This window comes from Habropoda laboriosa, unplaced genomic scaffold, assembly GCF_001263275.1.
Source record: "Habropoda laboriosa isolate 0110345459 unplaced genomic scaffold, ASM126327v1 scaffold346, whole genome shotgun sequence".
NCBI lineage: Eukaryota > Metazoa > Arthropoda > Insecta > Hymenoptera > Apidae > Habropoda > Habropoda laboriosa.
The window spans coordinates 614,485-629,769 of NW_017100529.1; the positions used below are offsets into that span (position 1 = coordinate 614,485).

Consider the following 15,285-nt stretch of genomic DNA (forward strand, 5'->3'; position numbering starts at 1 on the left):
CTTGCCCTGAATTTTAACATACGAGCCGCGTACAACGCCTGCACTTCGGTCTGATTACGACGAAAATCGAGTTTCGTCCTCTCGTCTACAACTATGGGTGAACCAGTAGCGTAGGGACGTTGAGACGAGTAGTGCAAGAGGGAGGGAGCGAGCGGTCTCGTATATTTCGTTGGCGCCCGCACCAAGCGAAATTAGCGATGTTAGGGAATATCATCTAATACGAGAAGTGCCAGCTGGGATTAGTTCCACCCCTTGCAGCTTGCACATGCAAGCTGACCGCAGCGGTTTGCTGCAGCTACGTCATCCTCTTGCATCCCTTTCACCCTTTTCTCTCCCTACGTCCGTTACACTTTATAAAGGAGAGAGAGAGAGAGAGAGATAAAGAAAGGGAGGATTCGTGGACTTGGAGTATATTTTTAAATGTATTTTTCATGCGACCAATTTTGGCCCTGCTCCAGACAATTAAGAAAATAACGCTCACCAAAGAAGTAACCCTTTATACCTGGAAAATTACACTGGTAATTTCCTTGAATATATAATTCCTATAATTTCCTTTCTTTCGTGCAACATCAAGCGTAGATTATACCGAAGCCTTGAAAAATAAGAATGAAACTTCGGTACTTGAAAGCTAACAAGTTGCTGCTCCGTTCCGGAATAACTCGAACATCGAGCGCAGATTGAAGAAAAAGATAAACAATGAATTTCGGTATTTAAAAAAAGAAAGAGACCTGATTTGTATTCCTACGATACAGTAAAAAGTTGCCCAATTCCTGCCGTGATCTAGGTTCAAAGAGGCGTGAATAGGTGGCCGGGAAAATTGGAAATCAGTTGGGAAATTGTGTATACGAGGGGCGGTCGTATCGCGTTTTCGTCTAACCGAGATTATCTCACCGCGTTATTATGTCATCCGGAAAAGTAGGATTTAAGAGTCGTCGTTTCGCGGTCGGATCATCGTTGCCGTGCGATATCCCGGCGAGGAGGACGTGCGCGCCGCCGCCATCTCGAAAATTTACGTTTATCCCGAGGAAGAAAATATGTAAGCGCGCGGATATGAGAATGAAAATGAATTTTTTAGCAGAGTATAAATCTTTCGCGGATCCGTGTCGTCGCAACGGCGGATGCCCGCCAAAGTTGAAAGCATAGGGGAGGATACCCCGCGTTAAAAAATTTCATAGTTAAACAATATTCACGACATCGTGCGCCGAAATGGCTTTATAAATTATTTCATCGGGAAAACGTAATCCCCCTCGGAATCACTTTGGCTACTTTTCCACACAGGATGGATTCCCGGTAACGTTTTTCACTTTTTTTTTTTTTTTCGTCCTCTTCCCCAAACGTTATTTTTCACCCCCTGTTTTTCGTCATTCCACGCACGAACGTGTTTTATTCATCGCTACGCTTGTGTTTCTCTATTAATTACTCGAGCAGTCGTGTTGAATTAACAATTCTGCCGGTGGACAGCGAGCAGTTAGTATGAATTAAATTTAATTCGAATTATCGAGTGGTCTAGTTCACTCGATTTAATTTTAGTAGCACTCCCGCGAGTTTATTTATCGTCGTTCCTTGACGAGACGTAGTTTCCTCCTTCGATTTTATCAAATTATCCATATTTTTTATTCTTTCGTGTATCGGCGACAGAGGGTGAATCTACGTGAAAAAGTAAGTCGAAAATGTAGAGTAACATTTTTTTCATACGAAGCTTCGTTTGCGGATAAATCGATGTTAAATTTTCGTGGGGTACGCGTGCACTTACGCCTCTATGTAACAAACTACGTCACATTGGATAACGAAGGATAAGCAATGAAACAAAAGTAAGAAACAATCTCTATCTCTTAAATATCTCTCAATTTTTTATCCCTAGTGTACCATAATAAGAATACAAGTAAGAAACAACTCGAACAAAAAACAATTCTATCGTTAAAACATTTGAACGCGTTCGCAATGATATTCAACACTGATTTACTCGGAAATGAAGCATCCTACGAAAGAATGTTACTCTTCATTTTCGACTTATTTTGTCACGTAGATTCACGTGGTACCATCAATTCAGTCACACGTGTAAATTCGTTATACCACCGTTTCAGAGACACCCTGTATACTCTCTCACGCCATTTTTTAGCCTCTGTGTCTCATTATTTCGTATATTTTGCGCGGTTAAACGTGTTTTTGCAAGGGGTCTCGCTATTCTCTTGTTCAGCGTGGCGAAAATAGACGCCCGGCGAAATTGAGTGCACGGAGAGGTCCGCGTTTACGAGCAATTTTCGGAAGGTAGAGAGAACGAGAGGGACTGTCATCGACAGGCAAATTGAACCTGGCAACGATCCATCCGACCATCTGTTTCCACCGCTTTGTCTGTCATAGTCGTCTTCTTCACGACGAAAAGTGCAGCACGAAGGGAAGGAAGCATCTCTCGTGGGAGCGAACGTCCATGATTATTGGTGGATCGCTTTTGTGTTCTTTCTTCGCGACGGAATACAACGACGTGACTCGCGTCCCGGGACCGGAGGAACTTTAAACAGAAACGCGGCTTAACCTTGGGGGCATTTTTCAGAGTTTGTCCGTGTCGCTTCGACAATGAAACTCCCTTGCGATTCTCTCCTAGACCGCCTCCATTTTATCTTACTCCTTCCTCTTCTTTTGTCTTCGTACGAGCCTCTCGACGCGAGTTCCCGTGAAATTTTCGATTATTTCCAAATTGAAAGAAAAACGTGTACCTTTTTTTTTCATCAATCTAAAATTAATCACCAGCGCGCTCGTTCGAATTTCCCGGGCGAATCTTGGTGAAAATTATACGGACAGAGTCACAAATCGTTGTTCGGCGACGATTATTCCGAACGGTTTCCAAAATATTCATACGTCAAAGTGGGAACAACGAGACGCGAAAATATACGATTGACACATTTGTGGCCGGAATATGACGAACAATGAAAATATAAGCGTGCAAGTGGAAACAAAGGTCGTCCATGGTCAGACATGTTCTACGATCATCGTTGACAGCTTTATATCTTTGTAGAAATTTTCGCGTGCGTGTATGTGTCGCGGGGAAATGTTATTTCAAACGAACTACACTCGGAACAATATCGCGTGTACAAATAAACGTTTCGATCAAACGAGAAGTATTGTCTAATGGAAAAAGACAGTTTAACCGTGAAACCGTTTCGACCAAATGACAATACAAATATTGAAAAGCAAAATTTGTTTACAACGAAACGGACAGAACGTTTGTAAAAAATATACGTATCGGTGTCTGTTTCTTGGTAGAGATAAAAAATTGACGATGGAGAAGACGAAGTGGAATTTCATTGCGTTTAATTTATAGACGCGCGTCGTTAGGTCGGCGCGGTCCTGCAAAGTGCATCAGCCTCGTAGGAGCACTGATGCACACCACTGTCCACAAATCATCGCATCTGTTGCTGCGGTTTTCGGAATACGCGTCCCTTCACGGTAAATTCAGGGGGACCGGAACGGTGAACAGAGGTGTTTCAAATTAGATCGCGACGTCAGCCGTGTAACAAATTGATGGCCGGAAAATCAAATGGGATTTATGGGCTTACGATCACCCGGTGAATTCTAAGTCAACTGGAAACGGTATCGAATTAGTCCCCTTATTTTTCCATTCACGGTGCAATTTAACGTGTGCTATCGAACGATCGATGTTTAAAGGGAAACTGTGCTACGATAAATTCACCCGGATTTTTATATTAATATCCTGATATTTATATAAAAATTTAAATTACACCATTGTTCTCGTGTTTATACAAAAATACACGTCGTTTGAATTCACTACTATTCTAGCGTTTCGTTGTACAACAGACAGCGTTTTGCGATATCACAGTTTCCACCTTCGAGTGTATCGTTTCCGCTGATTAAAAGAGTTACTTTGAGGCTGTTTTAAGGAAGATTCTCCACAGAGAAAGATATAACGACTCTTAAGGATGGGATTCAAAGTGGCTCAAGTGGCTCGGCGATTTCTTTTGAAATCGCCTACGATTGTTTCTTTTTTCTTCTTTTTCATCCCAGAGAAGAGTGCATCTCGGGTAAAGGATAAGGGAGTTTGAGACGATAACGGAAGCTAAGAATTAATATTTACGCAAAAAGTGACACCGCGATTCCGTGCAAAAGGAAGAGGAAAAAAAAAAGGGGGGGGGGGGGGGAGGAGAAAAGAACGAGGCACCGATTGAAATTGTAACAACGCTGCTACGGAAAAAGGGGAAAAGAGAGGCAGAGGAAGCGTAATTCAATCGTCGACAATCGAATCGGTTATGAAGAGAAATGCATCGCGTCCTACGGCAAACTGAATTAACTGCAGTAGAACGGAGTCCCTGTTAACTTTTTGCGATAGCGTTCGCGCTTTCGTTGAATAGATTCTATGAGAAATCACGTGAGATATTCCTTCCGTCGGGGAGGGAGACAAATAAACGAGATTAAAAGATGTTCGTTTTTAAAGTACATATCAAGTTCCTGGACGGAACAATCGACATCAAGAATGAAGGGTCCCTTTTTCTCTCAACTTTCGCTTAGCGAGTCCTTTCATTGGACGAAATGAAGGCGCCTTCTTGTTCGTCGCAGTAAAAAGAAAGATTACAATCACGAATGAATAGAGACGGGATTTAATTAAGTGCTCTAAATAAGTCAGGCCAGCGAAACAAAGTCGCTTGTACAGGCCACGTCTCCAGGCTTCTTTCATCTCCCAAGAAAAAGTGTAACGAAGATTTTTCATCGGTAGCAGCAGCCATGACTTTCTTCACTTTTACTCCCTGCTGCATAGCGATTTAGCGTGTTGATGCATCAATCATGCAGTTGCAATCGCGACACGATTTTTAATTAAGCGGTACAAATGCAGGAATAATCGTAGAAAAGCTAAATGGCTAAATTTTGCTCGAAAAGAATTTACTACTTGTGTAAGGTAAAAACGGTCAGGATAACGGTGGTGAGCGGTGGAATAAAATATAAACGTGGGCGGTTAAACAGGGTGAATCCTTGTATTTTGAACTATACTGCACGAGTGCTGATACAATTCTGTCCTTCCTGAAAAACCTAGTCAAGAGGACCCCCTTGACAATATGGCCTTTCTTAGCCTTGAGGCAAAACTATCCCTAGGAGGGGGAAACGCAGCAGAAGACTGCACATGGCCCACTCAAGCCTTCGCTTTTTGGACTTTTCTAACACTTGCTACTTAAAATTCTTATTTACTAAAAACAAAAGAAGTGAAATAAGCGTAAAATCTAGGCTGCGAGGATATTTTTATTTAAAATAGTTCTCAAGCTTTTGCTGAAATCTTGATAGTAAATTGATGAACGATGAACGAAGTCTTTGCAATCGAGTCTAAATTTGAACTCGTTAACCCTTTATAACCTGATTTTCCTCCATTCAAGAAAAATTACGGTCGATTATAATTTTACATTTTAATGGAAGAAGCAAGGATAAATATGAAAAATTGTTATAAAACAATTGGCTAATAGTGAAGCAGTAAATAAAATGAGACTGTAAAATATCGATAAATGTTATGACGTTTATTATGACATAATGCAAGTCACGTGGCATTATAAAGGGTTAAAATCGAGTTCGTGATTGAACTCCACGTACCATTTGAGTCTTCACAGCCTCGAATCTTGATCCCATCAGTGTTGGCAACGGCAGCCTTTGAGAATTGAAAGCTGTGAAAGATTCGCGCGCGAACTGTACGAACCGCGATTTACTTTACTTCGATTCTAATTCTCCGAATTTTATTTCGCGAGAGAAACCGTGAATTTACACTATCTTCGATTTTATTATTTTGCTAAATTTTGATGGAACGCGAATGAAAAGTCGAGAGAAAGTACGAAATAAACGCGGTATATAAATCGATGAAAAAGGAAAACTGCGAATTTTACGAACCGCGATTTGTTTTAATTTTATTCCGAATCCCGGAATTTTATCTCGCAAGCAAAACCGTGAATTTACATTGTTTTCGATTGTATTATTCGCTAAATTTCGATAGAACGCGAATCAAAAATTGAGAGAAAGTACGAAATAAACGCGGTATATAATTCGGATCAAAAACCGCGATATATTTCACTTCAATTCTAATTCACCGAATTTTATTCGCCGAGGGAAACCGTGAATTTACATTTATTTCGATTTCAGCTAAATTTTGATAAAACGCTTACAAAAGATGAAAGGAAGCTATCGAATAAACGCGGTATATAAATTAGGTAGAAAACGAAATAGGGGTGAAGCTATTTTATCAAAACTAATAAATTGTTATAATTATTGGGAAAATGGATTATTACTTAGGACGAGATGCTATTGAGGCGGTTTAATTATGGGTGGACATACTGCACGAGTATAAAGGAACTCGTGACGATCGAGCTTTATTTGAGCTCGAAATATTCATTCACGAAACATTTAATCAAACGCCAAACCATGCGACTCACCGTCCGCAGACTTCGCAGCTGGGCACTGCAACTGCGACGACGTGTATTTGGCTGCATCAATGGCTGCTCTCAAATCCACGAAGCTCCTCCACGAAGCATTTGAATCTCCTTGGCCTTGATTCAGCACGATCCATGAAGTGCAGACGACTGTGACAGAGCAAACGCAAATTTACAGGGTTTAAAATTTTATAATACGATTAAATTTAGATAAAATACGCGTAAAAAGTTGAAGGGAAGTACGAAATAAACACGGTATATATGAAATAAAAAGAAAAACCGCAAATAATATGTATATATAATTCTATATTTTGTAATAGAAATAAATTTGGAATGCTCGAAAAAAATTATTAAATAAACGCAGTATCTAAATTAACCTAAAAGAGCCATCGCGAATATATATAATTCTCGAATTTAAATAGAATTAAATTTGGATGAATGTTCGGAAAGAATTATTAAATAAACGCAGTATCTAAATTAACCTAAAAGAGCCATCGCGAATATATATAATTCTCGAATTTAAATAGAATTAAATTTGGATGAATGTTCGGAAAGAATTATTAAATAAACGCAGTATCTAAATTAACCTAAAAGAGCCATCGCGAATATATATAATTCTCGAATTTAAATAGAATTAAATTTGGATGAATGTTCGGAAAGAATTATTAAATAAACGCAGTATCTAAATTAACCTAAAAGAGCCATCGCGAATATATATAATTCTCGAATTTAAATAGAATTAAATTTGGATGAATGTTCGGAAAGAATTATTAAATAAACGCAGTATCTAAATTAACCTAAAAGAGCCATCGCGAATATATATAATTCTCGAATTTAAATAGAATTAAATTTGGATGAATGTTCGGAAAGAATTATTAAATAAACGCAGTATCTAAATTAACCTAAAAGAGCCATCGCGAATATATATAATTCTCGAATTTAAATAGAATTAAATTTGGATGAATGTTCGGAAAGAATTATTAAATAAACGCAGTATCTAAATTAACCTAAAAGAGCCATCGCGAATATATATAATTCTCGAATTTAAATAGAATTAAAATTGCATTGAATGCTCGGAAAAAATTATTAAATAAACGCAGTATCTAAATTAACCTAAAAGAGAAATCGCGAATATATATAATTCTCGAATTTAAATAGAATTAAAATTGTATTGAATGCTCGGAAAGAATTATTAAATACACGCGGTATATGGATTAACCTAAAAGAGAAATCGCGAATATATATAATTCTCGAATTTAAACAGAATTAAATTTTGATTGAATGCTAGGAAACGACTGAAGCAATACTATCGAGCAAACACGGTATATAAACTAAACAGAAAGTGAAATAGAGGTGAAGCTGTTATTATACGCGATGTACGACATTCTCGTATTTCTCAGAACAAATAAATCGAGCTACTTCCAGCGAAAACAAATTATAAATGACATTAATACTAAGAACTATTCGGAGGTTCGACCTACGAGTGTGTATATATCTACACGAGTATACATATACATATGCATATGTACTGCCTTCGTAGCCTACGAGGTTCGTTTGTAAACACGCAATGGCAGAGTTCGTTTTTTTGACCTCCTGGCAATCGAGCCTGTGGCGTACGTGACAGAAAAACTATCGCGAGTTGCTCTCGAGAGTAAAATTTATCTGCGTAGTACTATTGATAGTACTAGCGGAGAGCTGGACACACAATTTCAGAATATTCTCGAGAGCAACTATCGTAAAGAACTCTCAGATGTACCCATATATAATCTCGAAATATTCATGCACGAAATATTTATCCGTAACTAATAAAATCTATGCATGAAACTCACCATTTGCACACCCCATTGCTGGGCACTGCAACATGGATTTGACTGCTGTGGAATTTTCTTTTCGACAAGCTGTGGAATTTTCCATTCGAACTTATTAAGCATTTCATGTCTTCTCTGCGAATCGTTTTGATCTTCTTGAGCTTGAATATTAGTTTAGGACATAGCATAGTTGTGTAATTTCTTTCTATGAGTATGAAAAACAACAATGGTTAAAATTGAAATAATGATTTCTTCGAAGTCTCGAAATAATTTAGAAATATAAATAAATATCTTACGAGAATATTCAATGTCCAATAATAGCTTTACAATAGGTGTTAATAATTGGGAATGTTAGATTGTTGTAGTATATTTCAGGTAGAGTTGCATCAGGAAGTCGAATGACGACAGAGGTTAGGGATATCTCCGAAAACTCAGGTATAAATCACACGACGCGTTCAGTTCGAGGTCTCGGAGACTAATGGCGTCCCGAATGGTCCGCTCGCCAGGTTTCGTATATTGTGTCGGCTTCGGAACCCCGCGCCACCAAGCGCGCGAAATTTGACTGTAATATTTAAAGAATTTGAATTTTCTATTATCAATACTACACAATTTATTAATTTTCTATTACAATACTGTATTATTTATTAATTTTCTATTATAATACCGTATAATTTGTTAATTTTTACTTTTGTATTATAAATTTATACATTTTTACAACTTTCTTCAATAAATAACTACGTTTTAATGTTCTCATTACATTCTCGTGGTGAGACTAAGTTCGCAATGATTAAAAATCGGATACTAAAGCTAAAATTATTATGTTAAATAATTCTTTTTGTACAAATCAAAAATTTATTCAAAGTTTCGTTGTTCCAATACCACGAAATAAATTATATCATATATTTCCTTTACTTTACGCCGAATTTAATGTTCTATTTACATGTTATAACTACACATTGCTCTGTCCAGCTTTATTTTCTCTGTGAATTCGTTTGTAAATTATTTCAAGCTAAAGCAGCCTTTGTATGCTACAGTTGAACGTAATTTACTTAAATTCTGTATATTTATAATTCTGCCTGTATTTTCGAAATACAAAGGAACACAGGCACACTTCCATTCCATTTAAAGTAATTGTAGAAAAATGAATTAGGTCAATGAGCATTAACGACGTTAAATTTATCATGAAAAATATAAACAATACATTCCTCTCATTTTATTAATAAAAATACAGAGATACTGTACATTTTGTCAGAAAATTGAGCGTACATATCGTTAAATTAATTTTCACAACACGCTGCTTTGATAAATAATAAAATAAGAAAGAAAATTACCATCTATTCCAGCAGTCTGCACTGTCGGTAAAAAAGTTTCTAAAGAACGTCTTACAGCGAAAGTTCAATCTGTCCCAAAAATACGATCCATTCTTCCTTAATCGTATGCAGAATCGCACGCCACCCTGTTCGTACATTGTCAGGCGCAGGGAAAAAGAAACCGGCATCTCATTTGTCGGCAAAACAAAGGTCCCGTTCGCGACACGGGGAAGACGAACGTCCGTAAAGAAACGACCCGATACAATTCGTGGCTAGTTATTATTCGATGCGTCAAGACGCGATGAAATATGATAATCGTTATTCCCGCCACGCCCGGTTTATCATATTTCTTCAGGCTTATTATCATAATGGCGTCGTGCGCCAGAGATCAGCCGTGTTTCTAACTCGCGAGATTGATGCTGGCCTCCCAACGTTCAAGTATCTCCGCTATTCGCGTGTCGGCGAATTAGGCTTACGCTGACAACGATACACAGATGTTGAAAATTCTTCCGCGATAACGTACGAGGCTAATTTGTATCCTTGATGGACTCATCGTGACCGCATCCTGACAGGTTAACGATGAAAATGAGCAAACAGGTCTGTTAATCGGGCGAGATACCATTTCTTCGTTGTGCTAACTGTGGGACGGTTGTTAGACGATGTGAGGAAGAATTTATGACATAATGAAGCAAAAGGTGGTTTCTTGCGGAAAAGTAATTACGGAAGGGAAAATAGTACGGCAAAAAGGTTTTCGAGGAGAATAGCGTGGGATAGGATTCTTTCGTTTTGCTCTCGCGCGGTGATATAGAGTGGCAAGAAGAAGATATTGTGTAATAAGGAAAAGGAGCAGTGTATCAGAAAACAGTGTTTTGAGAACGATACGAAAATTGTGGTAAGATAAACGCACAACAGAGAATTATCCTTTGCGAAAGAGTAGGCTATATGGTGTGCCTAGATTATGCAATATTTAATTTTCTATTTCTTCTACGGTAAAACAGACTCTGGTAGATAATAATAAATAATAAAATTACATTTTACACTTTAGGTGAAATGAAAACTTTCGTTAAAAATTACAGCTGTATCGCACAAAAATTCCAAAGAGACGATGCAAAATTTGAAAACTAAAATACGTCTTATACAAGAGCAACAATTTCCAGAAACAAATGCTCAAAGGAAATATTATTGCTTCGAATGCAAAAACCGAATGCACAGGTTAATTTACGAAAGAGAGGCAGAAAAAAAAGGAGATAACACAAAGCTTGCAGAAAGACTTGATAAAACGATATGATTAATCCGGAAAATTCGCGGTAGCGACGTGCTGCTGCAGCTCTCCGCGGTTTCTCATTCGATTCCAGGCAACAAACTGCATTACACTCCGGCAGCGTTCCGCACAGATAATGAACCAATTTTCGCTAGAATTGAATTTGCCGGGAGAGGAGTCGCGCGTGTAAGCCTGTTTCTCGTTTTTCGCGTGTCGTTGCCCGCGAGTATCGCGCCCGAAACGATGATGCGCACTCGCGTGCCCGCGTCTAACGAACTAAACCGAAACCAGAGGAAATCCGGCTTTCGTATAATGTTCCAAGCGCTTTTACACCATCCTGGACCGTCGCGAATACGGTCGAGCTTATATTTAAGCCAGCACGAGAAACTACCGAGAGAGTGTACCGCGAACGGAGAAAAGGAAGTGAGAAAGAAATTGAAAAAAACATGCTCTTGGCAAACTTGGATCGCGATGAGAAAATTTGTACGGTTTTTAACGAGATCTGAAGAAAAATCCGAAGTACCGTGTCTCGATCATTGTCGCTTAGATTCGGTGCTCGGAGTGACTGAAGATTTGATTGAGAATGACTGGAATTTTGGAAGAAAGAAAAATCTGAGCTGCTGAAGGTAAAATTCATTTTTAGGGGTGAATAATTGGAAAATATAGAAAATCGGTTTTTGATCTTAGGGCGTTTCTTGTATAGATTAAAAGAGGGTGAAAGTGGCGGCGAAAGGAAGAGGTATCTAATTTCTGAAAAATTCTAGTAGAAAAGGAGATCGAATATGAGGGAAGAAAAGGGCTAATTTGGTAATTTGAAAGTCGGTACTAACTAAACTAACGTCGTTAAATTACAGTTTTAGGCCTGTTTTAGCCTCCTTTAGACCTATTTTACAATCCCTTTCGAAAGAAACGAAACCAGCGCCTTTTAACCCAACCGTTACAAGATTCCTTTTTCCCCAATTTTCGAACATTCCGGTGAATTTTGGGCCAAGAACAACGAACGTAATTAATTATCCTGCAACATTAGAACACCGGAAAAACTTCTAGTTCACCACCCCCCTATTAGATTTCTCGAGGTAACGAATGGTGTTGCCAGAAAGTATGGCAGTTTACACCAACGAGTGTAAGCTTCAAGTGGTTCCACGTTGCAATGCTCCTCTTTCTCTCTTCCCTGATGCAAGCTGCGTACGCGAAAACACCGAACAGCAGTTTGACAATGCAGTTATTAATGGAATCCGTTGGTACATGTTCTCACTTTTCACCCAGCTACAAACCCAGCTCTCTTCGCTAGTCGTTCCATTGGCGCGCAGGTACAGCTCGATACTTTCCAAGCTTTTTGCGTCGAAACTTTTGTTCATTTACGATACAAGCGGACTGTCGGGGCCCGGCTCGGCAGTTCTCGTTATCCATTACATACCAGCACAATTACGGGGAAAGTTTGGGGGAATAGCGATGGGGATGGGGCGGCGGCTCGAAAGGAAATTCCTTCTACGAGCAGCCTTTTTTCCGCGCTGTTTTAGATGAACCAACGGGGCGCTAGGAGTTTGAGCAACGGCTTGCCGAGAAAATAGAGAAAAATTATAGGCGAGAGGCGGTGAAGATGGAAAATGTTAAGCCTGTGCGGTTTGATTGATTAATTTCGAGTAATATTAACCGTGGAAGCGAAGATAAAGGTGAAAGAAATGTCTGCAAAATTTGAATTTTAGGTTTCTTCGTAAAATGACTTGCGAAGATCGCTAGAAATCTGTTTTTTAAGTAATTGCGCTTAATTGTAGTGAACAAAGGTGTTGCAGATATTGCGTTAATTTTTTATTTAATTAAAGTTAAATTGAACACTCTGAAATTGAACCTGCAAAGATCGCTAGAAATCTGTTTTCTAAGTAATTGCGCTTAATTGTAGTAGACGAAGGTGTTGCAGATATCGTGTTTATTTATTCTTTAATTTAAATTAAATTGAACTCTGAAAATTTGAAGTTAAACCTTCCTGGGATCAATTCCACTGAAAATAATACCGAACCAAGTAAATGTAACTACATCTTCCTATTAAAAATACAAAGCTTACTTCTCTGTCTTAGTTATACCTAATTATAATTCCTACCTCGAAGATGTCCTTTGTGTTAGTTGCTTCCCTGGTTATTTTATTGGACAGAAATTTTTTTCCGCTGCATGTAGTAGCACAACAAAGGTCCTCCTCAGAATGCACATTTCGAACCGTTGTCCCGTAAGAACTTTATCTACCTTCGTTCTTATTTTCATCTTATATCAGGGATTAAAGGTTTCATCCCCCTCTCTTTGCACAACTTCTCACCGGCTTGCTGTTCCTTTGCTGTACACGATAAAGTCAGTTAGCGAACCTTTCCTTTGCAAACAGTGGCGATAAAGTGGCACCAGGGATAAAGAAAATATTGAAATTTCCCAACTATTTGGGCGAAGGAAAAGAGACGAGGGAGATGGAGGAAACTTAGTTGGCTGACTTTCACGAAGCGTGTCGAAAAGAGGGAAAACGATGAAGGGGAAATAGGATTTAATCAACTTTCCTTTTTGCCTCGTAAATCTAACGCGCGTAAGCTCTGTCCTCGAGCCGACGCGACAATCGTTTTTCAATCTTTTGTCCTGTCGTGCTGCACTGTACCTTCGTTTATGCGCATCCTTCACGGTGGCTGTCGATTACGATTTACCGGCGACACGGTCGCCATCAGACCCAGTACGATGTTTCGGTTTTCCACGAAACTTCACGAGTCTCTAGAGTCGAGCGTAAATTAAGGTGAAGTAGCAGTAGGCCTCGTGAAGAGCTTTTCCAGGGCGTCTCTGAGGGAATGTGGGGCGAACCGAGTTGCTGCTTACGGGGAAGAACGAAAGGGACAATTCGATGAATTTGTTGTAAAATGTTGTTTTGTGAAAATGAAATTTTTTAAATTTGATGTTTAAGAAATTGTTAACCCTTTCTTTATGATTACACTAAGGATTTTTGTGCAAATTCATATTTTTACGAAGATAATTAAAAAAATTGAAATTTTGAATAGGTAATTGTTTCAATCGCTAAATATTTTGGATTTATTTATATATTTTCGCTTATTTTTGTGCCTTCAAATTTTCCATAAATGCATAGAAATCCGTAGTCTATATAGTTATAATATTTTTGAAGCTAAACATACTACTTACAGAAGCAATTGATTTTTATTAGTACGAAATAATTATGCGTTCACAGATTTAAATATTTCGGTCATAATTCAATGATAAATCATTGCTTAATTCTGAATGCACATCTGGTACACCCATTGTAGCGAACGAATTAAAAAGTATGGCAAAATTACAACTTAGACTATAAGAAAAATAAAAAAAAATAAATAGAACAGTAAAAATGGTGAAAAATACAAAAAGTTTGTTACAAAAGTTACAACGGATTTATGGAGTATAATGGTAATTTACGCAGGTTGAAAAGCACAGAATCGTCTCGTTGTAGCTGTAATAACGATTATTATCTCACGAAGTGAATCGGCTGAAAATTAAAATCGTGGGATGACGTGCAGTTTCAAGGTGACGCAAGTATTAAATCATCGTCGCCCACATAATCGACGGAGGCGTACACCTATCGCGCGTCCTCTTCGTTACCATAAGTTACGAACCATTGAAACCGAACACGTGTCCACAAATTCAACACCAGCCAGTGTGTTGTCGTTGAAAACTTTGTTCGAACGCGAAATAAGGCACAAATAAGGTACACGAAAAGCGACTAAACTCATCGTCGTTTCCCCTGAACAAAATATCACTGTATCTCCATTAACTTCGTTAATTAAACCGCGAACCTCTGCACACCCTGTAACTGCAGAAATTATAACGAATATCCGCGTAAACAAGCCATGAACGTGGATAATTCAGCGAACTCCCCAAGAAGTACGAGTAACAGGGAAATTAAGAAAAATTATGGAACTTCATCTCCCCATCGCGTACTAATTCAATTCTGTCACACCGTGAGAAAATGGACAGAGTTGCCATTAGAGTTGAAATTCTTTTTAATTCACCAGAAATTCTATCTTCGAAATTTCTCAAACTCTTTACAAGTTCGAAATTCGTTGCTTGATCTTGTGCACTGGGTAATACGTAAATCGTGTTCTTCTTGTGGGAATGACAGATTGTCGTTCTAAATATTTAAGCTGGTGTTTGGACCAGAGAGACAGAATTATGATAGAATTTTTCCTGCTAAAGCTGGAGCGATAGAGTGTGAATGAAAAGTGTTTGGAACGGGAGGGTGAGAGTGTCAGAGAAACGAAGATAATCAGATAAAAAATGTGGAGAAACAGAGAAAGAGAAAAGGAGCAAGTGAAAGAATAAAAGAGGGTGAATGAGGTAGAATAATCGGCGAGCAAAAATCAGAGAGCGAGAGTTATGGAGTGACTATTGAGAGCTAAGAGTTAACGCGTTAGTTGTTATTAATCTACCGAGTATTCCTACATTTTTTATATTTTTCTTTTACCGACACGTACCACGAGTAA

At 38.5% G+C, this 15,285-nt stretch overlaps 1 protein-coding gene across 1 annotated transcript in view; it reads left to right on the top strand.

The window, feature by feature from the left end:
- Positions 1-14,652: 14,652 nt before the first annotated feature.
- LOC108576531 (fasciclin-3) overlaps positions 14,653-15,285 on the top strand; it is a 23,294-nt gene continuing 22,661 nt past the window's right edge. Inside the window, exon 1 of the mRNA XM_017939542.1 lies at positions 14,653-14,686. Within this exon, the coding sequence (XP_017795031.1) occupies positions 14,653-14,686 (34 nt within the window). The remainder of the gene's footprint in view (positions 14,687-15,285) is intronic.